A 27,553-nucleotide genomic window follows, 5' to 3' on the forward strand; every position below is an offset into this window, starting at 1 on the left:
TAGACCAGGCTGGCCTCGAGCTCACAGAGATTTGCCTGCCTCTGCCTCCTGAGTGCTGGGATTGAAGGCATGCGCCACCACCGCCCGGCTTCAACATTTGCTATTACTATAACCTACCTAGTTAAAAAAAAACCCTTAAATTTAAATTAAGTGCATAAAATATGAAGATGCATACATGGGAGAATTTTCTGAAACCTAGCTTACCCTCACATGTTACAGATTTTGGAATATTCTAGTTTTACTTGTTTCTTTATTTGGGAAACAAGCTGGTTCAGATCACAAATTTGATCTGATAAACTTTGGATTAAGTAGCAACAACAAAAAAAATTCTGGTAGGAAAATCGTGCTATGGTCAAAGAAACTGATATCAAAATGTTATCTTGTTTTTTTTTGTTTTTCTCATAAATAGGTGTGGTATCCATGCATACATGTTCAAATGTTCATGTGTGTGTGTGGTGTGAGGGCATCCTTATATCTATATGATCCTATATGAATATGGAAGCCGATGGTTGACGTCGAGTCTTCCTTGATGGCTCCCCACCTCATCAGAGCTCATCAGCAGGGCTAGTCTAGTTAGCTAGCTTGGGCCAAGGATCCTGACTCCTGGCCACCACACCCACCCAGCATTTCCATAGGTTCTGGTCTCCAGAATCATGTGTGTTGTTCCTGTGGTAAGTACTTTAACTACTAAGCTATTTTCTCAGCCAGTGAATGTTATCGTCAACTCGACTCCACACACACACACACACACACACACACACACACACACACACACACGGTATTGTAGGCAGGGGAAGTGCCTTCTCAGCTCCAGTGGACCTTCCCTTGCTGGGACCTCTCAGTTGAGTTTAATAGAACTGTACCAGTTACAGCCATTTCTGAGTCTTGTTCAAGAACACAGATAAAAGAGGAAGGTTGGGTTGGAATTGGGGAATTCCCTGTCTTCTCGCAGCACTGGTTGAGGTGATGCTGGTTCGATTTGAGAGTCTCTTAAAAAACAGCCAGCTCTTTGCATCCTGGGGTTTGCATCAGCTAACCATGCATAGAGAGTGTCGTTTTATCCAGGATCTCTGTTGCACACACACACTTTTTCCAGGTTATGGGCTATTGTAAGTAGTCTAGAGATGATGTGTGTATATATATGAATACTATCTCATTTTCCACGAGGGACTTCACTATATGAAGATTTAGGTCCCGTGGAGAGAGGGTCACCATGAGCCTGGTTCCCACAGACGCAGAGGGAAATGCCTATGGCTTGTGGACTTGTGGATATTAAGTAACAGTTCTCAAGCTCGGTTGTGACCCCATCACTAATTAATTAGAACTGGGCGGGGGTGGGGGGATGGGGCGGGGGGGTTCTTTTATTTCCTCCAGGTTCAAGGGTTAAAAGTAATGGAAGAAAGGTAACTCATAAACATGCTTACTGGACTAACTTTGGGATTTACCCAAAGAAGCAGTTTAGCATTGAATCTAGCCAGACTCGTTTTGCTTGAGTTCAGATGGGTGTTGGCATTGTGTAGACTTAGCACCTAGTTGCTTACCAGGCCTGGCCCTGGGAATGGAGGCTTTCAGTACCCCAGCCAACTCCGGCCTGCTCTGCTCTGTAACCCAGAGAGTTAAAACTAGAACGTTTTTCTTTAGAACTGAAGACACACCTACCAATGCACTACTGAAATCAGTTTTGTGTAACAAAGCCGTCTTTAGAGGTTAGTTTGGACTGTCTGATTTTCTTATCCGCTTGGGGGAAATGACCGGTTCATAAGCCTCAAACTTGATTTGACGAACTTGGATTTCAATTTTTAAAAATGCTGTCCTAGGGAAACACTTGATATGACCCTACCCCCGACCCCTACTCCATGGATTCCTTCAGGCCGTGGGAGCCCCAGCTCCTATATCTAGTTTTGCCTATAACAGCTCACCCTTTCTCTTTATTTCTGTGCTTTGCTGTTGTTATTGTTTTTTGGAGGGAGGTGTTCAGTGTTACTCAAAACATAAATAAAAAGAGAGGTGTGGTTGGAACAGGAAACGCCGGTCACATTGTTGTCTGAGGGGTGTTGATGTTTTTGTTGTGGATTTTTGAAACAAGATTTCACTCTATAATGTAGGCTAGCCTTGAACTTGAGACAATTCTGCCCCAAGCATCCAAGAGCTGAGATTACAGATGTTAGCCACCACTGGCTGCCATTCTTCACCTAGAAGGAAAATACGGTGGAGGCCTTTTGTATCTCTGGGTCTCCCATCTGCCATTCAGCCAGTAACTACACCCAGCGTGCCTGAGGCCCTGATAAACATGGGGGTTTCTCCTCATTTGTGCATGGCTACCACTCCCAGGATAGCTCCGGTTCTGAGGAGTCTAGAGACGGCAGTGGCCATAGGCTCCATGCAGCTGATCTGTTCTTTTTGTATAATAGACTTCCATATGTGGGGATTTTCATAATCCAGAGCCAGTCTAGAAGGGTGCCCACACCGGCTGCATGTGCCTTGTGACGGCTCAGAATCTGTTTTTGTGATCAGATTTTGTCTCTAATTACTCAGTCAAAAGCAAAAGGTTAAAGGGTAGAAATTAAGTAGGTAAAAAATAATTGCCTCACAAAGACAAAAGCCTCCCTTTATTCCCTGAGGACTTTGTTATTCTGTTTTAAGGTGTTTTCTTACCGTTTATATTAAGGAACATGATTTACCACATTTTAGCTTGTTCACCAAGGGAATTCCTTGTTTCTCCTTGTTTTATACTCTTGTTCTTTCTTGTTCTTAGTTTTTGTGGGTAATTAACTTTCTAGTTTACCAAGTCTTCTTCACACACAGCTTTTTATATATATATATACATAAGGTCTCAATATGTAGCCCTGGCTAGTCCCAAGTCCACAGAGATCCGCTAACTTCTGCCTCCCAAGTCCTGAAATTAAAGATGAGAGCCACCATGATTGCCTACTGAGCTATTATTTGAATAATTCTTTCTCTTCATTCCCTCCCAAATATTATAAATCCTTAATTGCAACTTAGCCAAATTTCTTTCTATTCCAGTCAAAGTCTAAGGTCTCTGGAGAAGGTATTCCTGCATCTTCCCCCAGAATGGCGGTGTTCACACCTCTAAAACTACCACCCTCATAAGAGGAGACCCCACTTTTTCCCTAGCAACTGCAAACACGTGTACACAGACGCATAGCTGAAAATAATGTTTTTTGAAATTAAAACCTAACCTCACATGTTTGGCATGTTTCTCATTCATTCATTCATTCTTCCTTCCTTTCTTTCTGAAAATTGGACACATTTGACTTAATAAACTTTCTGTTTGGGTTTTGGATGCTGTCATTGTTGTAATAGTTCCAAAGAAGGGAAGGGCTTGTTGTGAAGCAGACTGTGGCTCACATGTCTTCTCAGATTCCACTGTCCCCGCTGGGAGACAGGCCATAATATCCCTTGGCTGGTCATGGTCAAGTTCTTTTGTTTGTAGCCACTTTTCTTTCTTTCTTTTTCCTGTTTTCAAAATGAACAAGTGTTATGGTAAAAATAAAATGGCACCATTCCCTGAGTGGGTGCAGCAGGCAGCAGGCACAAGAGCATGACAGGGCCATAAAGGCAGCTGGTCCCAGGCAGGGAGAGACAGAGACCTATCAGGTACACCATGCAGAGAAAGTGGGTATTTACTGGGTTATGGAGGGGAAAGGGAAAGGAGGGAAGGGGAGAAGAGCAGAGAGAGCAGCAGAGGGGGGGGAGGGGAGAAGTAGGGAGAAGGGGAGAGGCAGAAGCTGCCTCTTCCAGAGAGATGGAAAAGAAGGAACTCAGGCTGGAAGCAGAAGGAAGATCTGCTTGCCTCAATGGACAGGGGAGGGAGTGGGTGGGCTTGTCTCTTAAAGGGACAGGACAGACCATTACAATAGGAAAATGAACAAAAGATGAGAGTGTGATTGTAATGTGAGCCCCAGCCCTCGCCTCAGTGGCTCCCAGACGGGGAAAGTCCAGAAGGAAGCAGTTTGGCCGTGGGTTCCATACCTGCCACTTACCCATGGGTAGAAAATGGTGTTCTGTCTACAACAGTTGAGTCCTCAGTGAGGACGTCACCATTTTTTAAATCTTGTCACTATTCCATAAACAATATGCTATGAGCTAGGCAGCATGTATATTGCTTGTTGTAAGTTTGAAAAAGATGGCTCGTCAGGGGTTTGTGAGAGTCCCACAGAGTTTTATCTGCCAGACTTGACCATGGAAGGGATTTGTCAGGCTGGGGGTGGTGCATCCCAAAGCAGTTCTGCCCAGATACTGAAGGACACCTGATCGCTCTGTTTGGATTGGATTGGATTCCATTTATTTGATTTCTCATTAATAAGTCAGGAGCAGGAGGTTTTGTTTAATTGTGTCTAGGTGAAAGGGAACTGGGTGAAAGGCAATCATCCCTCACATAGCAATGGCAGGTGTCTAGTGTGTTCCGTGAATTTGTCTTGTTGGTCTCAGCACGTCTTTTGCCACAGTTTGGTTTGAAACCTTCACGTAGTGTACATAAGAATTCTACCTAAGCCCGACGGTGGTGGCGCACGCCTTTAATCCCAGCACTCGGGAGGCAGAGGCAAGCGGATCTCTGTGAATTCGAGGCCAGCCTGGTCTAGAAGAAGAGCTAGTTCCAGGACAGGAACCAAAAGCTATGAAGAAACCCTGTCTCAATCATAATAATAATAATAATAATAATAATAATAATAATAATAATAATAATAATGATAATAAAGAATTCTACCCAGAACACATAGCATTCCAAGTCAAAGTAGTTCGTGTTTCCTTGCAGCTGTCACCCTATGGTTCTCTTAGGTTCCCCCACTTTCCACCCTAATCCCATTGGCAAATTATCCCTTCTCTTGTGATTACAGAGGTCTCTTGAGTGGAATCACTGTGTCTTCCCTACTTCTTGAGTGGAGAGAGATCCATCCGAAGGATGCACCCTTGGTTCACAGTCCCATCCCTCTGGGATAGTGGGTTCAACTGAATTTTCTGTGGATGCCTCCCTCGTACTGAACCTGGGCAAAGCAGCTACTGTGGTCCTTGCCTGACATTTCTTTGCCCTTGTCTTATCCTCTTACATTTATTAGAAGTTTTGGCTGTCACAGACAGAAAAGTCTCACTGACAGTGAATTAAACGAGGACAAGTAACTTCTCTCACAGTGGTCTCCAGAATACAGCGGTGATAGCCTGGATAATGTTTCTAAAACTGGTTACTAACGATTTTTCATGAGCGAAGTTGGAGTGCAGTGAAGCGAAGCCATAATTGCTTTTAAAGTGGATTTATTGTATCGGCTCAGCACTTAATTGACAGTGGACACTTCGTCTGTTGAACAAATAGTGGAAGTTCTGTGACGAGATTCTGCATTCTGTATCCACCATTAGTAAAGGAAAATCTCTAAGATCGTAGACGTTTAACTTTGACTAATCTGCTTCGTGGACCTTTTTTCTTTTAGCCCAGCAGTCCTTAGGGGGATAAGAGACGGACTCCAGAAAGCCGGGTCAGACTACACAATTAAAGCCGTCGTGATCTGTGGAGCAAACGGCAACTTCTGCGCAGGTAAATACTGTCTACATCTCTCCCATTACCCCCAGCTAGACTTCTGCCTGGTCCACAAGCAACAGTGCATCGGCTGCCCCCGTGGGTCAGATCCGTGAGGGTAAGGAAAGGGGGCGCTAGAGTGGGAGTGAGAAGGGACACGTGACTCCCAACAGCGACCTAGACAGGACTGCGGCCCTCGCGGAACATCTTGCTCAGCACTGCGGTAAACTTGCTGGGTGTCTGCTCTATGCACGTCTGTCCCTTCTACCCTGCCTGAGCTTGGGCCTTTTTGATAACCTTACCTCATTTTCTCAGCCTGTAGCATAGGGACCAGAATTTGTAGCTGAAGGAGGCTGTGTGGGATTAAGTGAGATGTCTCGGCTGAGCATTCTCGTCAGTCTGTGCTCAGAACAAGCTCAAGATGTGTTATTATTTTCTTCACGCTGCGTCCTGAAGTGATGGTCATGTTTCATTGGACACCCCCGCCCTCCAGACACCGGGACAGTGCTCTGCCTAGTCACTGTATGACATGGCACAGCGTGGCCAAAATATCTGAAGTGTTGAATCATTTGGTATAGTCTGTGGTACCTCTCTCTTTCCCTGCCCCGAAAATTAATATATTGACTTCGATGGAAGTCAGGTGGAAATGAGGGCTGTGGGAATTCGCCAGACCACAGGTATTCAGTGTTTGTAATATTAGTATATTTCAGTGAAAATATACTGGTGCCACAGTCAGGAGAAGAAACCATGGGAAAGTCCTGACCGTAGTAACACTGCTTGCTTTGCCTGACTAACGCTAGAGAGATGATTTACTACTAAGACAGACAAAGTGGTGATGATCTCATATGTATCATAATGCTCAACAAATCCAGGTGAAGAAGATCGAGGAACAGACAGATCAAAATAATACACCGACTTTACGCCAGCTATGCAATGGCTTTCTCGCTAGACTCCAAAGCTTGAACACCCACCGTGGTGGTTTGGATGATGTGAGGCCTGGAAGAGGGGCAGAATCCTCGAGAACTCGATTTCTGCGTGATGATGAGGTAGAAACTGGACTGTGATGCCCGTTCCTGGGCTGAAACGTTTTGCTTTTAGCAAAGTATCAGAAAGGACCCAGTTTGATCAGCAGACATATACAGGACAGTTAACCTCTAAACTGGGAAAGGTACCCTCTTAAACACATTGGCAATATTCACAAAACTAGGTTGGAACTGGAGCATGAAATTTGGGGGTGTAGTTCAGTGGTGGGGTGCTCTGTGGTTTCAAGGCCCTGGGTACACTCCCGGTGTACACAGAGCTTGTCTTGGTAAACTTCTTTTGGAATTCTTCAAGCCAGGCTCCAAATCAACAGCAAAAACACAAGCAGAACTTCTCATCTGTCTGGAAATTGAATTCCTTTTTAATCCTTGAGTCAGAGCATAAATTATCAGGAAGTTTAGCAAATACTGTGGCCTCAATGACAATACAACATCTGGTGTGGGGATAAGATGGCACACGAATAAAAGTTAGCCAGTAGGTTGCAGCTGTAAGGGGCTGTTTCAGGGAAGAAAACACCTTAAACCTAATAAGCTAAGCACCGAACACTGCAACTGACAAACTGAACAGTAACACATGACCAAATGAAGAAGGGATGAAAGAGGGCAGAATTAGAGAAATGGCAAGCAGACGTAACTCAAAAGCAGCAACAATGTAATGTTGGTGTTTTGGTTTTGGGTTTTTTTTTTTGGTATAAGTTAATAAAAGCTTGAGGAGACTATGAAGTTCCTTGGTTCTGGAGGCTGGAAGCTCGTAATGTGACATGAGAAGCCCCTCCCACTCTGGGGTCTAGGGAGAAGCTCCGCCTATCCCTTCTGGCTTCCTGTGGCAGGCACTGTCAGTCCTTGCCTGGGAAGTATTACTCCTTACTCTCTCTCTGTCGCCACAGAAGTCCTCCCCAGCAGGTCCACGATGAAGTCCCCTGGTCATAGGCAGCTCCTCTTTGTCTAGTATGATTTATTTTCCTTTTTAAAAAAAGATTCAATATTTTCATTTTATGTGTATGAGTGTTTTTGCCAGCATGTTTGTCTGTCCCATGTACATGCAATACCAGCAGAGGCCAGAGGAGGGCATCAGATCCTCTGGAACTGGAACTGAACCAGAGTAGGTGATGCCCTTGACTACTGAGTCATCTCTCCAGCCCCCATATCACCTCCTCTGAACTTGAACGGATCTGTGTTTCTAAGTCAGATGAGAGTCACAGGTACTTTGTGGGTGTGGCCGCAAAGTATCTGTCTCAGTTTGTGTTGATGCTAGCCTGCGTTTAAAACCAGTACCCTACTAGGGCAGTGTGAGCCAGTACAGGACCAGGGCACTGTGAACAATCAAAAGGATAGACCAACCCTAATCTTGATTTTTCCTAAACAGGACCTCCTGTTATATAAAAGGTGTAACAACCACTCTTGTCTTAGAAGTATGACTGCTGGGACACTCTCAGTGTTACTTATTCCAGCAGAAGATTAAAACGGATAATGATATGATTATTTCAAGAGATGCAGGGAAAATTATATTCAATAGCAATTAACGTAAAGATAAAAATTCTCAGTGAGCTAGAAGATAGCCATGTTTACAAGGCCTACGGCCAACAGGTAGGTGCTGAGCAGGAAGCTTTCCTTGGAGGAGAAAGAGAAGGCTGAGCCCCACCCATTTAGACTGAGACCCTTGCCAGCCTACAAAACTAGAAAAGTAAACCCATGGTGTAAGGACTATGAAGGAAGATTGAAACAAAACAAAACAAAAAAGTACCCAAAGATACAGTAATGTTTGCAGGAATAGCAAATTTATTCATCAGAAATTCATTGGGATTAAGAAAGGAATCTAATAAAACTTCTAGACATTAAACCAGTATCCAAAATTTAATTTTTTCTCCGAGAAGTGAAATCTCTGTGACATTCTGTGACCGCGCTGTGTGATCAAAAGATTACAGGGAGGCGCGGGCTTTGTAGCCTGCCTGCCTGGGGTGGGGTCTCTCTTTCATGAGTAACTTAATTTAATTGTTGAGTCTTGCACAATCAGTTAATATCTCGAAACTGTAGATTTCTCACTGGTGATGCAGAGGGTTATACTGTTCAGGTGAGTTGGTAGGAGACTTAAAGGAGGTGGCATGTGGGCCATGCGCCTCAGGCCCGGCGTCTTCACACGGTGTGGATAAGGAGCAGGTAGAAAAGAGGGGAAAGGTGTTTGGAATTTTTCCTAACAGGTGGCCCGAGGGGGAGCCAGGAGGGGAGGCTGCGAATGCGATGGGGTGGGGGAGACACGACACCACGTGTTTCTCCTTTGGGAGCTCACTGAAATACCCTGTGGGAGTGGTCCTGTCCCCCACCCCCACCCCAGGGAGGAGTCAGGACCTGGAATGCTGGGATTTGGAGTCTAGACCAATACAACTCCCAGGCCTGGGGGCTACGCTCCCAACTTAACAAAAGGAAGAAGTAGGTAATATGGCTTACCCACAATTATTATTTTCAATTTAAAATGTTTTGCAGCCCTGTGGACTAAACACAGGGCTTTTGCATGCACTGCTGGTCCTCTGCAACTGAGCTGTACCCTCAGCCCTGAAACCATTGCTTGTGAAGTTTATACCAAGCCTACTGATGTCAAAGAATAGAGGACGCCCTGTGGAAACACTAGGAATTGCCTGCATTGTCAAGTGAAGACAAAAAATAAGGTTTTACAGTGCACTCTCTGTGTTAGAAAGACATACTGAGATCTCTTAAGACTTTCAAGTCACTTAAGATAGCCACTGAGACCGAAAGGATAAATGTCATAGTGAGGCCATAAATCCTTTACATACACTTGGGAGGACGAAGAATTCAGCAGCCTCAAGCCATATCTCTGGGAGATGATATTTAGGTGGCCCTTCATTGCTTTGTTTTTGTACAGTTTTTAAATTTTCATAATTCCTGCCTCATTTTTATAATCCAGAAAGACAAGCTATGTTAATTTTATTACTTATAAGAAATCTATCAGGGGCTGGAGAGCTGGCTCAGTGACTAAGAACACTGACTGCTCTTCCAGAGGACCTGGGTTTGATTCCTGCTCACATTGGGGTGGGATGGCCACTCACAGCCCTGTGTAACTCCATCCAGTTCCTGTGAATCTAACGCCCTCTTCTGGCCTCCACAGGCACTGCAGACACGCGGCATACAGACATAACACTCAGGCAATATCTCCATATCCATAAAATAAAAATAAACAAGTCATTTAAAAATGCTTTCAGGAAATGTATACACACTAAGTTGGTTACTGATGTAACTCGTAAGAAGTCTCCATTTAACTACGGCGTTTTACACTGCAAGGCTTTTGTTCTTAGTGAAGAAAGGGTGACATTCTTAAAAACTGGTTGGTCAAAAGCACTGACTTTCAGAATGATAGACTTAGTAAAGAATCTAGCTCTTTTTCTGAGCTCCTAAATTTCCCCGAAGTTGGAGATGCTCACTACCAAATGGGAACACAGAGTTTAGGAGACTATATGGTTCCTGATAAAGATTTGATTTCTCTCATTTCCTTCTATCTACAGTCTGAAGATAAAGCGCCTCTCAGCCCCAAGGCATCTGGGCCTTCTAAGACTGGCTGTGGCCCTGGTGTTAGTGACAAAGGCCCAGTCCCTCTGAACCACCTCCCTTTGTCCATGTGTCTTTAGGTGCCGATATCCACAGCTTCAGCAATCCCCCCGGAGCCTCCTCTAGCCTCAGACTGGGAGATGTGGTGGACGAAATACAGAGATACACGAAGCCAGTGGTGGCTGCTATCGAAGGTGTGGCTCTTGGAGGAGGACTAGAGCTAGCCTTGGGCTGCCACTATCGAGTCGCCAATGCTCGGGTAAGAGGCTCTTAGAGGTGACGTTAGGGCGGCCAGTGCAAACTCTCCAGCTGGACCTGGGCTAGGCTGCTGGCTTTCCTGTGCATCTTGAGTGCCAGTGCTCAGCTGTTTGACTCCTGCCCTCCTCTTCCACAGTTGCCTGAGCCTTAGGTGTAATGGATTAAATAAAATCCGGCAGAGATGCTACAGGTCCCCAAGTGTGGCAGTGGGCAGCAGGTCTGAGAGCAGCTAGTCCTAGGCAGGGATGGTGCAGTTCCCCAAGTGGCTGCAGCAGGTCATGAGGAGAGACAGACAGATAGGCACACCACAAGACCACTCCCCAGATCTCTGAAAGCGGCTGGTCCCTGACAGCAAGCCATGCAGCAGGCAAGAGACAGAGACAGGGATAGGCACACCAATGCAGAGTGAGGTTGGATATTTATTTAGTGGGTTATGGAAGGGAAGGGGAAGAAGGGGAGAAGAGCAGAGAGGCAGAGAGACAGGGGGAAGGGGAGAAGTGGGGAGAATGGAGCGAGGTTGAAGCTGCCTCTTTGGGGGAGAGACAGAAAAGGAAGAGACTCAGGCTGCAAGCAGGAAGGAAGATCTGCCTGCCTCAGCAGATGGGGAAGGGAGTGGGCGGTGTAGGAGGGAAGGTGAGCTGCTTGTTCTTCCCAGCCACCCTGCTAGCTTACACCGGAAATAATCACACAGAAACTGTATTAATTAAATCACTGCTTGGCCCATTAGCTCTAGCTTCTTATTGGCTAGCTCTTACATCTTAATTTAACCTATTTCTATTAATCTGTGTATCACCAGGAGGTCATGGCTTACCAGCAAAGTTCCAGCATGTCTGACTCTGGCAGCAGCTCTATAGCTTCTCCCTGACTCTACCCTTCTTTCTCCCAGCATACAGCCTAGCTTTCCCTGCCTAGCTCTGTTCTTCCCTGCCATTGGCTCAAAGCAGTTCTTTATTCATTAACCAATAGAAGCACACATAGACAGAAGAACCTCCCACATTAGGGTGGGGCTTGTCTCTTAAAGGGACAGGACAGATCATTACTTTAGGCTCAAGCATTCTTTTGTAGATGTTCCACTGGGAGTGGGCTCCCCAGCTCCGCATTTTGATTGGTTGTGATCTCTGTAATGGTCTTCATCTATTACAGAGAGAAGTTTTTGCCATGAGAGGTGAGTACTACACTTCTGTGGGCACAAGGGCAAATATTTACAATGTAGTTAGGGATTGTGCTCTTTAGTTAAGTGGTAGCTGGAGGTTCGCCTCCAAGGTCTGTGACTTCACTAGCCCTGGGTAGTTGACTAGGTTTCCAGTACCAGATATGGATTCCCTTTTGTTGAGCAGATCTTAAGTCCAACTCAAGAGCTGTTGGTTTACATAAAGATGGGGGTGTCACCATTGCACCCAGAGAGCCGTGGGTTAACATAAAGGTGTGGGTGCCACCACTGCACCCAGAGAGCCATGGGTTAACATGAAGACATGGGTGCCACCGCTGCACCTATGATGTTTGCTATGTTTCGTGGGCATCATAGCTGGATTGTTGGTTGCTTCCCTCCCTTGGAAGCTTGTGGGACCATGAAAGCTGGTCCTCAGGGAGGAGGTTTTTGGGTCAGTTCCAGCTCCACAGCCTCTGGGTCCTGTTTCTGAAGTGCATAGTGTTTTCAGTAATAGGGACTTACCTTCCACCTCTGGGAGGCAACCAAAGGTAATAACAATATCCTGTAGTGTTCTGGGAGTCTCTTGGACAATCCTGACCCACTCGAACAAAGACTTCTTACGTTTGGTGTTGGGGTTTCTGTTAAATTGTCTATGACTCTTGTAGGTGTTGTTGTCAGACCAGATGGAGAAATACGATTTAAAATATATTTATTTACATATAGATACAGATTCATATGTGTTATGTGTAATTTTCAGTAGAGAGATAATAGTATTGATATATTATGATTTTCAGACATTGTGTGTGTGCGCATGTGTGTATGTGTGCGTGTGTTTGTGTGTGTTGGCATTTGGCCTGCTTGTCTGACTACGTGAAGGAGTCAGATCCACAGGAACTGGAGTTACAGACAGTTCTGAGCTGCCATGTGGGTGCTGGAAATTGAACTCAGGTCCTTTGGAAGAGCAGTCAGTGCTCTTAACTGCTGAGACCCCCCTTTTCAGACATCTCTGCTGTTCATTTATCCCCCTTCTTTATTCTGTTTGTTGTGTTCTTCTCCCTGAGTAAAACTCCCCGTTTTCCCTATTCCCCCTTCAAATCACTTGCACCCTAATGTTCCCCTCTGTATTGAAAACTATGGAGCGCTGCACAGACATGTGTGCCACCCTTGGCAGCTCCCATGCCAATCATCTCTGCGTTGTTCCAGTTTGAGCGTCTGTGCTGCCAAAATGAGCACCTGCCTGCTTTATTATATTCGCTCGGGCAGGCATCACACGTGTTTCGTTTGGGTTTACATTCCCCATGGCTAATGACATGAGCACCATGTACCGCTTGGATCCTTTCTCTGGGGCATTGTTTATCCAGATAATCAGTCCATTATTAGTTGGTTGCCCTTTTATTGTTAAGTTGTGGACATTCTTTGTAGAGTGGAGATACGGGAAGTTCTGTATTGTCCCCTTCCATCCTTGGGGTTTGGTCCACAGTCTGCTGCTTGCAGGGACACTGAAAACCACAAAGACTATTTCATTATCTGAGAGGGATTCTTATAGATTCAAAGAAGGAAATGTGCCCAAGCAAGGATGTGCGAAAATAGCACAGCTCTGCTCAGAATGTGACGTAAGGAGACAGCAGACACTGTGTGCCTTCTAGAGACTGTTGCTGACTTTGGTGAAGCTATGTCTTAAGGTGTGGGAAGTCCTGGGCAGACTAAGATCTCATTACACTCTCTCATGACGATGGCCTTTCTGCCCTTACTGTCTTGTAGGCTCATGTTGGATTTCCAGAAGTCACACTGGGAATTCTTCCTGGTGCCAGAGGAACCCAGCTCTTTCCCAGACTCGTTGGAGTTCCTGTTGCTCTTGACTTAATCACCTCAGGTCAGTGGAAATCTCGGCTGTGGTTTGGAGAATGAGGCCAGCATCTAGGAAGTCTGATCTTGGCCACTGACTACCCACACACGTTCTAACGAGACTAGTTTAATTTCTTTGACTCCAAATTTTGTCATCTGTAATAATTTGCCCTAGTACCTCCCAAATGTTTCCATGAAGAGCCCACGTGAGAGCCTTCTAAAGGAAAAATGCGTGCAAAGGACCCCTCTGTTTGAGGGTCGTATTGTAGTCTGTGTTATTTGTAGACTACATATTCATATAGGAACCATAACAGTCAGTACTGGTGTAGAAGGTTGAATGTCGGGGCAGTGGGTGTAGCTCAGTGGGTAGAATGTTTGTCCCGCACGTGTGAACCTGAGTTAGTTTCTTGGCACTGCGTAAAACCAGGTGTGGTGATTGGTGACAATAATCCTAGCGCTCAGGAGACCGAGGCAGGACGATGTGGTGTTTAGGTCCATAGCTTTGTGTATTCCTTCATAATCCTAAGAATGTAAAGAGATAAAGATCTTTTAGAATCAATAATAGAGATCTATATGCTCTGATTTACAAAAAAACTGACATGAAACCAAGTCTATATGAATTAGATATAACTTTGCTCTTCTAAAGGAGGTGTATGAAAGGAAAATTAGAAAAACTAAGTGTATTGAATTGAAATTCACTCAAACAATCAAGTTACACACTGCTTCCTGACAGGTACATTTTAGACTGTGAAGTATTTGAAGCGATTTCAGTTTCCTCAGAGAATGCCTGTAACCCGGCTCTCTGTAGAAATGCAAAGCACAGGGTATCCAGCAAAAGACAAAACAGAAGCAGAAGCACAAAATACATGAGGGCATAGCCATGGTGGGGTCTGAGTCTGCAAGCCGTAGGGTTTGCAGGATTAAGCCTGTAAGGAAATTGAAGAAATTCGTCAGGAAGACAAGAGTACCTTGAATAAAAGCAGGAATTAAAAACCCGACTCCTTGAAGAAAGAGAAGCGAAGGGAGCTCGGTTGGGTTTTTGCCCTCAGCACTGATGCTGCTGTTCTAGCTTCAGGAGAAAGAAGCAGAAACTCTGGAGTTGACAAGTTTTGATTTGCATAGCAAAGGCCCCTGTGAGTCGGCAGGCAAGCTAGCCAGGGAATCACACACCTGTCTTCTTGAGTGGATAGTGGGATTTGGTGGCCCTGGTTGGCTTTCAAATGACATCTCAGAAAGGTTCCAGGAAGACATTGAAATGTTAGGTTGGAGAAAAGTTCTGGGAGAAATTTGGAAAACACATGCCAGCGCTGACCGCGCGCGAGGCACTCTCCGCTCCAGCCACTTTGGGGTCTCCTTGGAGTCTATCATCCATGCTTTGTGGTTACAGCCAGCTAGGCAGCCTTGGTACTCTTTCTGAGACTCAAGAACTTGGTGACAGCCAGTGCCTCCCTTAGGCAGCTCACACTCCCCTACCATGTTGCCCCAGAGATCTCGGTAGTTCCCCGATTTCGTTTTCTGTGTCTTGATCTCTTTGCCCTGCCAAGGCAGGATCACTTACACTCACCCAAGTGTCCTTGGTACTGAGAACACTGGCCACTGTTCACCTGCCCCCCACTCCTCACAGGATGAGGAGTCTGGAAGGCTGTTGATGAAGCGGATACAGAGGAGTGCTCAGCAGAGCATGGATCCCCGAGCTTGAGGTTAGAGGTCCCACTTCCCTGCCAGGGCATAGCAGTTGTCCAGTGGTGTCTGCTTGCTCCTCTGCCTCCATGGGAAACAGGACTACAAAGCTTGCGCAGTAGAGAGTCCACAATATAAGACAGGGTCAAGGTGCTAGATAGCCAAAAAGAGACAAAGCTCTGTCCAATTTCTCCTGTGTAACTTTCACCATACTTTGTGGCGTGCCAACTTAGTGAACACATTTCTCTGTTCGGCCGGCTAGTTCTGTATTGGGGGACCATCTCTTCGGGGACTGTCTCTTGATCAATACAGTTCCTGGTAATTGGCAGGTACAAGGTCAAGAGCCCTGTCTGTCTGTTACTACCACTTCTATCAGAATCTAAACCTCAATCAGTTCGCATACCTCTATAGAGATTGGCAGGGTTCTATACCCTTGCAAGAATCTAAAGAGACCACGTTTCCTTTACCCAATACAGAACTACTATGGTAAACATAATTACCTCCATTTACAAGGGGTGGCATCAGAGTTCCACTCCAGGTACCTATGGTTCCCCAAGTAGTAAGAATTAGAGCTACAGTTTGAATTCAAGTTTTCTGGCTGCATCGGCAGTGATGTTGAGCCACAAGTGGCCAGTCCCGGGCATGGCGGAGGACCCGGGAGGCAGAGGCAGGTGGATCTCTGAGTATGAGACCAACCTGGTCTATGTATCGAATTCCTGACCAGCCCGAGCTACATAGGTGAGACCCTGCCTCCAACAACAAAACTTCAGCTACAGCAGTCAGGATGGCCTTAGGCATTTTTACTTACTAACTGCTGTATCCAGGAATGGCCACCTTCCCTACTGGAGAGAGCCATGCCCCGGGACATCCTCACATCGTTCATTGGTTTATTTCCTTTGGTTTCAGGAAGACATGTTTTAGCAGGCGAAGCACTCAAGCTCGGCATTCTGGATGCAGTTGTGAAGTCAGACCCAGTTGAAGAAGCTGTCAAGTTTGCTCAGAAGATTATGGGTAAAGAATAATCTTTAAAAAAAATAGCACAAGATTGGGAATAAGCTAAATGTGCTTTCTAATGAGGAACTCGCTAAATATCTAACGGGCATCCATGTGGTAGAATGTAGCCAAGCTGTAAGTGTTGTATTGATCTGGCATAAACTCCACAGTATGTCAAATTAGGGAGTGAAAAGAGCATTCTTTTTAGTGGTATTTTGATAACAGTATAACCGGAAAGGAGGGTGTGGCAGAGAGAGGGTAGACGAGTAGAGAGAGGGCAGGCATAACTGCTAGACAGAGCGGAGCTATGCTTGGGCTCTTCCAGAAGCGTCCGCAGGACTGAAGTGATTGCCTCTGAGATCGGAACCCGACATTTGATCAAGTTTTAAGGAGATGGTTTTATAGTTCGATCTACTGTACCTTGGGGATGTCATACCCTGAGTGTTTTTCTGTGTGAAAAATAGAATTAAGTAGAAACAGGAGAACAAACGTTAGCTGGCCCCACAGAGGACAGAACCTGCAAGGCATTCAGAGAGGTCATGGCTGCTGGAGTTTCTGTCTTGGACAAGTGAGTTCTGTCCCTGCTGGGATTGTAGACCAGAGGTGTTCCTTCTGTCCCTTTAGCGCTTGCCTATAGCATTGTTTTGACTTTTTAAATGACTTTTATCATTTTGTTTGTTTTGGTTTTTTGACTTAAACTGTGCCTGGAAACAGCAACCGTGGGACTTGTGACATAACCCCGGGAGACAAGTGCAAAGTCAGAGTTCAGTTCTCAGTAGCCTTCCTGCAAGATGTCACAACAGAAGCAAAAACCATTCAATACCTTCTGTGGAAAGTTTAGGGAGGCTGCATGCTCTAACAAGCAGGGAGAAGCTAAACATTGCTTAAGAAAATATTAGGAGGATTGCTGGACTCCAGGCAGAATGGAGTGTGTGCTAGTCTCTGCTTGGTGACAGAGAAAGCTCGGGGTCCTTCCAAGACATCCCTGTGAAAGTTCATTAGCCGACCCTGGTCACGACATCCCCGCCACCCTGAAATCTTTTCTAGGGTCCAGCTAGTTGGGGTTTCAGTATGGAGGGAGCACTCCCGCCGCAAAAGTGAGATGCTATAGGGAAATATCGCTGACTCCTAGTGGGCCTCAGCAAGTCCTGTCCAAGTGGGAGCACTTCCCTGCTGTGCCCTGCCTCACAGCTCTGGATCCCTCTGCTCCAGGGAGGACTGCTTGGCTTGTGAGCACTCACGCACACAATCAGCTTTCAGAGAGCCTCCTAGGCCGTTCTTGGAATCAAATTCCTACTATTGATTTCAGTTTGTACTGGCCTTGGTTTCTGTAAGAAGTCTGTCTTTACCTGGTCTCCCTGGATTCCATTTTGAGAGTTGAGTTACTTCGAGCTAAGGATAAGGGCCAAGGTCTTATTGCACTTACACTATGGTTTTTGGGGGTTTTTATTTCCTTCGGCATTTAAAGTTAATTCTACACATTAAATTCGAAAGTTTGTAAAACAAAATGATGGCTAGTCTGAGCAACATTATGGAGTTTGTCCACTTGGTGGCATTCCAGCGTTGAGGCATTGTCTGCTTTAAAACTTAAGTCACCTATGGTTCTGGCTTCAGGCAGTTACATGTGACTTTTATATTTTCGTCATGAAGAGAGGGTGGAAATGACAAACCGTGCCCTTGATGTACAAATGTTTGAGTGGTGAGGCTCTGCCTGGGGGTAGGCGCTAGCACAGTGAAACCATGGGTTTGATTCCAATTCCAAGAAGAAAAATCCATAAAAATTTACATATATTTTGTACTTCTAGCCAGTTAGAATTCATATGAATTCTATGAATTACAAAAATTGTAAGGGGAAGATGACAGATGGAAAGGAACTTTCCACAAAAGTTACTGTCCAGGTTTTGTTTTTATTGTGGCGTGGTTTTCTGTTTGTATGTGTGTTGTTTTGTGATCATTGGGAATTGGACTTTGGGCTTTGCATGTGTGTGACAGAGAGATGTCACCAGCCCTCGTTTTGCTTATGTTTTTCTAGCTTGGGATATGCTAGTTTTCCCAGTTCTTACTAATTTTTTGGCTGTGTTTACTTTTTGTTCAACTTTATGTATTTCTTCATTGAATAGATCATAATTGACTTTTTTTTTTTTACAATTCTCCATATAAGTAGCAATCCAGTTGAAGAACAGTTAGAACATTCCCTGAGCTTCCCTGATGTTCGTTTTTGCACAGTGAAACTCACTCATTTAAGCATAGAGTTTGGTGAGTATAGGTAAGAGTTGTGTGATTACCTCCATGGTGGAGTGGCAAACACACTTTTCACCTCAGGAAGTATTGGCTCCTTCCGGCAGATGCCTTCCATTCTGTTCGGCTGTTCAGTAGATACTTACCAACCGCAAGACACTGTAGTTTTCTGTTTTTAGACTTTCAAATTGCTGTAGCGTGGACTCTGTGCATGTTTTCTTTCACTTAGTGTTTTTTTTTTGAGTCTTCTGTGTTGTCCAATGTATTAATAATTGACTATTTTCCGTTACTGAAATGTGTTCCACAGTATGACTGAACCATAATTTCTTTAGCAGCTGATGGACAATTCGGTTGTTAACACTCTGGATCGTCACTGATCTTCAAGAACACACACCCCCCCCCACACACACACACTCACACACACACACACACGGACACACATGTCTATATGTGCACACACAATAATAGTAAAATAATTAAAAATATTGTTCTTTTTCTACCGTCCAAGACATTGAATTTACCCAGAGGAAAAAGAGAGGCCTGCCCAGTGTGTTGGTGGGTGCAGTCTGATACAGAAATGGCCTCTAGCAGGACAACAGGGGACATGGGTTTTATTCTCCACTCAGCCACATAGACCACGATAGCTGCTCTTCTTTTGATTTTCTTGTCTTAGCAAGAAAGGGCTCCACAATGTTAGCTGACTTTTGGCCATATTCTGAGAAGGTAAAGGCCACACAGGCTGGGACCTCCGAGTTTGGTCCTTCCTACAACCAAGTACATCCGCTGTGTCTGTTTTGGGCTTCAACAAATAGGATCCCATGGGAAAGCTAGACCTTTTAAGTTCCTGTTGGATTTCTGTTTGTTTGTTTTACCTGCACATACCTATTTGAAATCTTACTATTTCAAGTTGGGGTTGATAGTAGGGGTCCCTGGGTCCAATCTCAGCAGTCATAAAACTGTGGCTGTTAGGACACGCCTGTCATCCCAGCTCTCTGGGGTAGAGGCAGGAGGATAGAAGGCCGTTCTTGGCTACATGAGACCCAGTCTCCTCCTTATTGGAGACAGATGTCATAGGGAACAGCGGAACAGCTGGGCGCAGCACAGGCCTGACTGAGAGCATCTTGCTGCTTGTGACTATTATCTCACTAAACTCATCAGTGAGTGATGCCTGATTTTCGTTTTATTTGAGGTCTTACACTTCTTTTTATGCTTCCCTGCTTCCTCTTTCATTTGCTTTTAAATGTATTAATATGTAATCATTTGACAAAATAAGACGTGTGGATTGCCTTGATGTCACATTCATAAACCACCGACACACCATTACATGTGTGTTTGTACATGTGTGGGAATTTACTTCTATGAAGCCGGTTTTGGTGCACAGCGACAGTTCTCCAGATTTACTACGTCGGGATTTTCTGTCACATAGCCTGTGGCCTATTGCCACAGCCACTCCTCAAATGTTGACCTGAAAAGTCAGAATGAAACCATGTAAAGGTTTCAAGGTTTCGTTCTCCCTCCCCCACGAGTGAGGAGAACCCTTCACACTGTAGTCAGTATTTTGGAGCAAGTGATGTCCATCCCTGCCTGCTCACTGTGTAGGTGCTGCTTTCTCCTTGTGTCTGGAAGGACTTTCCAGAAACTGCAGCCATCCTCCAGAAAGAGTTAAGATCCGCTCCTGGACCAGACTGCCCATCAAAGTCAAACGCTATTCTTTTTCAGATTGTCACATTCAGTCTCTGTCCGAAAACTGCCTTTGTGATAGGGAAGAGCGATTTGAATGTCTTAAGCTTTTCAAAGATATCGGTGTGCTATGCTGTTAGGAGGCAGTTCTAGTCGTGAAGGGAGCCATAGCAACCCCAGGGATAGCACTCCTGGTCTGCAGTGTCCTGTGTGGGTGAGGCTGCAGCCCTGACATCCATCCTCCTTTCTCTTCCACTTGCCTCCCTCCCCTCCACGTGTTCTCTTCCCGTCCTCTCTTCTATCCACACTATCTTCACTGGCCATCCGCGAATAATACCAGTTATAGACTGCACAGGTCTCATCATCTTCCTCAGCCTCCCCCGCGCAGAGGGTCAAAGTATTGAATAGCTAAGTGGTGGCTATAGCTCCTGGCTCTTCAAAGGAGCAGGGGGGGGGGGGGAACCACACTGCTAGCCCCTGTCTGCACTCCTATGCTGAAATGCTGACAGCCTATAGGATGTCACTTAAAACCCTTCTCACAGGTATGAGTAATTAATATTTGCATATTTGAGTCATGGTCTTGCATTTAACTTAAAACCAGGATGAGATTGCAGAAATCTAAATACACATGATGCTATCCAGGCCATTAATCCTACCTGCATCTCCAGTTATCCCACCTGCATGTCCAGTTATCCCACCTGCATGTCCAGTTATCCCACCTGCGTGTCCAGTTATTCCACCTGCGTGTCCAGTTATCCCACCTGCGTGTCCAGTTATCCCACCTGCGTGTCCAGTTATCCCACCTGCGTGTCTGGTTATCCCACCTGTGTATCCAGTTATCACACCTGTGTGTCCAGTTATCCTATCTCCATTTTGGGGGAAAAAAACCTTTCTTCCCCTCTTTCAGATTATCTTCCCTCTTGTATTGAAAACCATTTCACTGTATTGGAAGAACAAATCAATGAACTTTCAATTCTCTTCCACTGCTAATCAGTGCATCATTTCTGTCTGTTATGTTATTTTAAAGGCTTTGCCATTATTTGGAAAGGAATGTGAATAATTTTTTAATATATGACATTAACTAAGAACTGACCTATTTGGATTCACCGACGGATTAATATTTAATCTACTATAAAGTTGTCTTGACCTTGAAATAAAAAGAGAATGCACATTTTGGCCTGAATTAGTAGCTTAATACTTTAGATCTTCTACATTTTACTTTATGGTCTGAAGTTACTAAGATAGCAGATTTGGGAATGAGTATTTTATTAAATAATAATGCATAGTGTTTAGTTGGGTCATTGGGACCATGCACTTTTGTTCAGCTGGTATAGGGTCCTGTTCCCTCTGTAGTGCTCTGAACTTCTGCAGTTCCTTTCAGATAAACCTATAGAACCTCGCAGAATCTTGAACAAGCCAGTTCCAAGCTTGCCCAATATGGACGGCATTTTCGCCGACGCCATCACCAAGGTACGAAAGCAGTTCCCTGGCTGCCTGGCTCCAGAGACCTGTGTCCGTTCAGTCCAGGCCTCCGTGAAGCACCCCTATGAAGTAGGCATTAAGGAAGAAGAAAAGCTGTTTATGTACCTGCGGGCATCAGGACAGGCGCAAGCCCTGCAGTATGCCTTTTTTGCTGAAAAGTCTACAAATAAGTGGTCAACTCCCTCGGGAGCATCTTGGAAAACAGCGTCCGCTCAGCCAGTCTCCTCAGTTGGTGTTCTTGGTAAGTACGTTCTCCACGCATTTCTTTTAATCAACTGGGAATTCCATACACATGTAAATTGTGTTTAGCTCGAGTCCCCTCCCCATCCCTTCTTTTAATTCCTCCCTTAGCCTCCTCACCCACTATTTTCTTCCAGTCTCATGTTTCTCGTTTAAAATCGCAGAGGCTTCTCAGTGCTACTAATACACGCATGACTGTGTGGGGCCCCGTCTCTTGGCGCATGCGTAGTTTCTTGGGAGGGTAGGCTCATCCTTAAAGAGAACTGACTCTCCCTCTGCCATCAATGGCCTGTGGCCCCTCAGCTGGGGTTTGGACTTCCTGCTCCCCTCCGCTTTGATGCTGGGGTTTCTGTCTGCTTGATTTTGTGCAGGTCCCCGCGCGTGCTCTCAGCTGTTGTCAATTCCTGGGTGCAGCTGCACTGAGGTGCGCAAAAAGCACAGCCCATTCCAGACGCCACTGGCTTGGGGCTATTGGATGCTAAATTCATCCTTGAACTCAGTGTTCCTCTTAGCTCTTGTTAATTCTCGCCGGAGTACATGAACTCTCTCCATCCTGCTGATCAGCCCTGGGGACCGCTCAACAACCGCAGTCCTGTCCACACACAGGCCAGAGTGGAGGTTATTTCTGACTCCCGGTCTGCTCCATCTGCCTGGAATACTGCAGTTTTGTCATAATTATCAAAATTGGGAAGAGTGACTTCTCCAGTTTTTTTTTTAGTACTGGTTTGACTCTTCTAGGCATCTTGCATTTCTGTATGAATTTTAGAATCCACTGTTAATTTATGGGAAGGCAGAGAGCTTGCGTTGGTTCTACAGATCAATTTGCTATTTCATCTTAACAATATTAAATTTTTCCTGGTCTGTGAACAACAGAATTCTTTTTGATTTATTTAGGCCTTCTTTGACTCTTTTTTCCTCCTTTCATTCTCTCTCCCCTTTTTCTTCCTTTATTTTTTTCTTTTCTTGTTTTCAGTGCTAGGTATAAACTCAGGTTCTTGTGCATGCTAGGCAAACCCTTTAACACTGACCACTAAACACCCTAGCTGTTCTTTAATTTTTTCAATAGTATTTCATTAATTTTAGTGCAGATGCCCTCCTTTGTTAAATATCTTCCTTTAAGTGTATGACTCTTTTTAGATGTTATTGTAGGTAGAATTATTTTCTTATTTTCATACAGATTGTTCATTGCTAATATGTGGGAATATATTCGGGGCTGGAGAGATGACTCAGCGCAGTTAAGAGTACCTGCTTGGAAATTGTGAACCTCAGAATTACACAGATCCCAGCATCTGTGTAACCTCTGCTTCAAGGGGGACAAAGACAGGAGGGTCACTGGGTCTTGCTGGCTTCTAGACTAGCTGAAGAGACACAAGTCCCCACTCTCTTAAGACAGAGGACCCTGTTTCAAAAGGAATAGGCAGATGGTGACAGAGAGGGCACCCGTTTCCTTCTGACATGTGTGACATTTACACACAAAGAAGTAAGTATTAAAGAGAACACGGTGGCTTTTATGTACAGATTTATATATCCTGGAGCTTTACTGGGCTTGTTCATTAGTTTTAATAGCTTGTGTGTATTTAGGAATATGGCCCCTACTGATTTTTATTTCCTCTGGAGCAGTACATGAACTACTGCTCAATACATTTATGTTCTTAGTCATCTCTGGTGCTGGGGACAGAAGCCAGGGCCTCACGCACGATCAGCGTGGGGTGCCAGTGAGTAGCAGCACTATACATGGTCGATCTTCTAAGATGCCACTTTGCTGCAGATGTCTCCTACCCGTGTCCACCTGCTCAGCCAACTATGTTTTTTTTCCTTTGCTCTTAATCCACAGGCTTGGGAACAATGGGCCGAGGCATTGCCATTTCTTTCTTAAGGGCTGGGATCCCCGTGGTTGCTGTAGAGTCGGACCCGAAGCAGCTAGATGTTGCAAAGAAGATGATAACTGCCATCTTGGAAAAGGAAGCATCCAAAATGCGGCAGAGCGGCCAAGCTTCAGCAGAACCCAAACTCCGGCTCTCCTCAGCCACAAAGGAGCTTTCAGGGGTGGATTTAGTGGTTGAAGCCGTGTTTGAAGATATGAGCCTGAAGAAGCAGGTGTTTGCGGAACTGTCGGCCCTGTGCAAGCCGGGGGCCTTTCTGTGCACCAATACTTCAGCCCTGGATGTGGATGAGATCGCGTCTGCTACGGACCGCCCTCAGCTGGTGATCGGCACCCACTTCTTCTCACCGGCTCATATCATGAAGTTGTTAGAGGTTATTCCGGGCCGATACTCTTCCCCTAATACCATTGCCACTGTTATGAGCTTATCAAAAAAGATCGGAAAGATCGGAGTCGTTGTAGGCAACTGCCATGGATTTGTTGGGAATCGAATGCTGCTTCCCTATTACAACCAGTCATACTTCCTGTTAGAGGAAGGCAGCAAGCCAGAGGATGTAGATGGGGTCTTGGAAGAGTTTGGTTTTAAAATGGGACCCTTTAGAGTTTCGGACCTGGCAGGGCTAGATGTGGGCTGGAAAATTCGCAAGGGGCAAGGTCTAGCTGGACCATCATTGCCACCAGGAACTCCTGCCCGGAAGCGGGGCAGTAACAGATACTCCCCGCTTTCTGATATGCTCTGCGAAGCTGGGAGATTTGGTCAGAAGACTGGGAAGGGTTGGTATCAGTATGACAAACCATTGGGTCGAATTCACAAACCCGATCCCTGGCTTTCCAAGTTCCTGTCACAGTACAGAGCCACCCACCATATTGAGCAGCGCTCCATTGGCAAGGAGGAGATCCTGGAGCGTTGCCTGTATGCCCTTATCAACGAGGGATTCCGCATCTTGGGGGAGGGGATGGCTGCTAGCCCGGAGCACATCGATGTCATCTACCTGCATGGGTATGGGTGGCCAAGGCACTTGGGTGGGCCCATGTTCTATGCTGCCTCGGTTGGGTTGCCCACAGTTCTAGAGAGATTGCAGAAATATTACAAACAGAACCCCGATATCCCCCAGCTGGAGCCCAGCGACTACCTGCGGAAGCTGGCTGCCCAGGGAAACCCTCCTCTGAAAGAATGGCAAAGCTTGGCAGGACCCCGCCTCAGTAAACTGTGACGTAGCCTTATGCATTTTTGCCACCTATGTTGGCATCTAATTTCGGTGTGATTTGCTCCTAAAATCCAAAAGGATTACTCCAAGGTACAAGTGATGATAATAATGATGATAACCGCCCAGCATAAGCTCCTTTCTATGGCTTTCTACCTCATGATTCTATTGGTCAGATTTTAGGAATGTTTTCTATACCTCTTATTGCCTTCTATCAGAAAAATCCATTGACTATGTACTTACTACTAAAAGAGTGCTTCTCTTTTGACTTGTTGCCTTGTATAACAAAAACTTGTACAAAATGTTGACAGTAGAATTATTCATCATAACCCCCAACTGACAGCCCAGATGTGCCTTAACAAATCAACAAAAGTGGCATATATACACAGCTGACAATCTTCAGCCATGTGAAGTAACAGATGTACGTTGTAGCGTGATGCCGAGTTAGGGTACTTGCGAGAGGAGCCAGGTAGAAAAGGCCACACGTCATTGGATATGGATATGAAATTCCAGAATGTACAGACCTGTGGACAGACAGTAGATGAGTGGCCCAAGACTACTTGTCAGAAGTGGAAATCACTGCTGATGGATATGGAATCTCTTTAGGGGATGATCAATTTTTCTGCATTACTCTAATGGTGGATCTTTAGTGCCACAAATATACCAAAGCACACTGAGTTGAATGGTTCAAATGAACTATGCTGTACATATATTCTATATCTCAATAAAGTTAATAAAATTAATGGGAATAAAGCTTTTCTTTGTGTCAAAATGTTTTCACAATATTTTCACCTATTAATGTAAGCAAAGACATTGCAATTTCTGGTGGCGAGATCTCAAGTGGACAAAGTCTGAATTTTCCATTGTAAAGCTGCATGGTAAGGCGTGGTGCTGCTGGAGGTCAGAGTTCAAGGGCTGGAAGGGGCAGCATGGAACCCCCTTTCATATATATATATATGTATGTATATGTATGTATATATATATATATTATGTATACAGCTAGCCAGAAGAGGGCACCAGACCTCACCACAGATGGTTGTGAGCCACCACGTGGTTGCCGGGAATTGAACTCAGGACCTTTGGAAGAGCAGGCAATGTTCTTAACCACTGAGCCATCTCTCCAGCCTGGAACCCCCTTTCAAAAAAGACTAGTTCACACAAGCAAGAAACCAAGAGTGGGCCTTGCGCTATAATTCAGTTTGGGATTTTTAATATAGATTATTAGCATGTGGGTGATTTTATTTGAATTCAGGACATTCTAAAATATTACTTGGAGTTGTAACTTTGAACAACTTTTTAAGAGAATCACATCAGCTTTTCTTCAAGCCATGGGTGTAGTCGGAGGCTACTTGTTCATTTCCCAGCTGCCCAGATCCAAAACAATGACACAGAAACTATAATAATTGCAACACTGCTTGGCCAATAGCTTCGATGTATTTCTAGCTAACTCTTATACCTTAAATTAACCAATTTCTATTAATCTGTGTATCGCCACATGGCTGTTGCCTACCAGTAAGGTTCTGCCTGGCGTCTGTCTCCTGCAGCAGCTACATGGTATCTCCCTGACTCTGCCTACTCTCTCTATCTATCTCTTCCAGCCTGACTATATTCTGCCCTGCTATAGGCTGAAGCAGTTTCTTTTATTAACGAATAGTAATAAAACATCTTAACAACATACAGAGGGGAATCCCATATCACATGGGTGAATTTTTTTTTTGAGTTCTAAAAACATTTTCAAATTAGTACACCACTGAAAGAACCTGTGGGATAGCTCAGTGGATGCCTCAGCAGACACAGGAGTCTGACAGCATGAGTTCAATTTCTGGAACCCACGTAAAGGTGGAAGAAGAGAACCAACTCTACAAAGTTGTCCTCTGACCTTGGCACATGTATGATGCTGTGGATATGCCCCCCATAAAAATAAAAAATAAATAAACCTTATTTTCATCCTACACTAACCGTCCTTCATAGACATAAGAGAAAACAATCTCACAATTTATGTAGCAGCACAAAAAGACAAGACTAGCCAAAACAATCTGAACAAACAAAATGCTAGGGGCAAAATCACCATATCTGACTTCAAACAATACTTGCTGCTTTGTTCATACCTATGAAGTGGAATAAACCTAGATGTCCATCAATAAATGGTTGTATAAGAAAAACATGTTATATATACACAATGGAATATTGCTCAGCTATAAAGAAGAAAAATTTCAGGTAAATGGATAGAATAAAAAAATTACACAGAGTGAAGTCCCTCACTAAAATATAAACACTATGTTTCTCTTATATGCAGATCCCAGCTTCAAATCTTTTGTTTTGTGTGCTTAACTTGGAGCATAAGTATAAGCTAGGCAACTCAAAGGGAGCCTGGGGGCACATAAAGGAGGGTGATAGGCAATATAGGTGAAATGAAAGTCCCCAGGTAGATGACTAGGGACAGACAGACTTCAGCAGGGAAGACCATAGGAATAAAGGAAACTAGAGGACAAAGAGAAGAACTAGTATGAGAGAAAGGGGTATGACAAGTCACATGGAAGCTGTCTCACAACCCAACTTAAAAACACTAAGAAGGGCCAGGTACAGTGGTGAGCACCTTTAATCCAAGCATGCAGGAGTCAAAGACAGACAGATCTTTGTGAATTCAAGGCCAGACTGGTCTATATAGAGAGACTTTGTCTCAGCCCACCAAGCAATAAACATAGGGATAGTAGAACACAGGTAACAGAAGAAGAAGAGGAAGAGGAAGAGGAAGAGGAAGAAGAAGAAGGA

At 44.9% G+C, this 27,553-nt stretch overlaps 1 protein-coding gene and 1 non-coding gene across 2 annotated transcripts in view; one reads left to right on the top strand and one right to left on the bottom strand.

Moving 5' to 3' along the window:
- The window catches only part of Ehhadh (enoyl-CoA hydratase and 3-hydroxyacyl CoA dehydrogenase), a 28,409-nt gene extending 2,875 nt beyond the window's left edge, over positions 1 to 25,534 (top strand). The window contains exons 2-7 of the mRNA XM_050146230.1: positions 5,445 to 5,548; positions 10,209 to 10,387; positions 13,298 to 13,409; positions 15,968 to 16,072; positions 21,354 to 21,695; positions 23,529 to 25,534. Coding sequence (XP_050002187.1) covers positions 5,445 to 5,548; positions 10,209 to 10,387; positions 13,298 to 13,409; positions 15,968 to 16,072; positions 21,354 to 21,695; positions 23,529 to 24,790 — 2,104 coding nt within the window. The 3' untranslated portion in view covers positions 24,791 to 25,534. The remainder of the gene's footprint in view (positions 1 to 5,444; positions 5,549 to 10,208; positions 10,388 to 13,297; positions 13,410 to 15,967; positions 16,073 to 21,353; positions 21,696 to 23,528) is intronic.
- On the bottom strand, positions 12,664 to 12,769 carry LOC126504365 (U6 spliceosomal RNA). Its single transcript, XR_007592564.1, has one exon. It is a non-coding gene; the product is annotated as a U6 spliceosomal RNA (small nuclear RNA).
- Positions 25,535 to 27,553: the final 2,019 nt, after the last annotated feature.

Source organism: Alexandromys fortis, unplaced genomic scaffold (assembly GCF_014885135.2).
Source record: "Alexandromys fortis isolate MF-2015 unplaced genomic scaffold, M_Fortis_MF-2015_v1.1 scaffold_56, whole genome shotgun sequence".
Taxonomy (NCBI): Eukaryota; Metazoa; Chordata; class Mammalia; order Rodentia; family Cricetidae; genus Alexandromys; species Alexandromys fortis.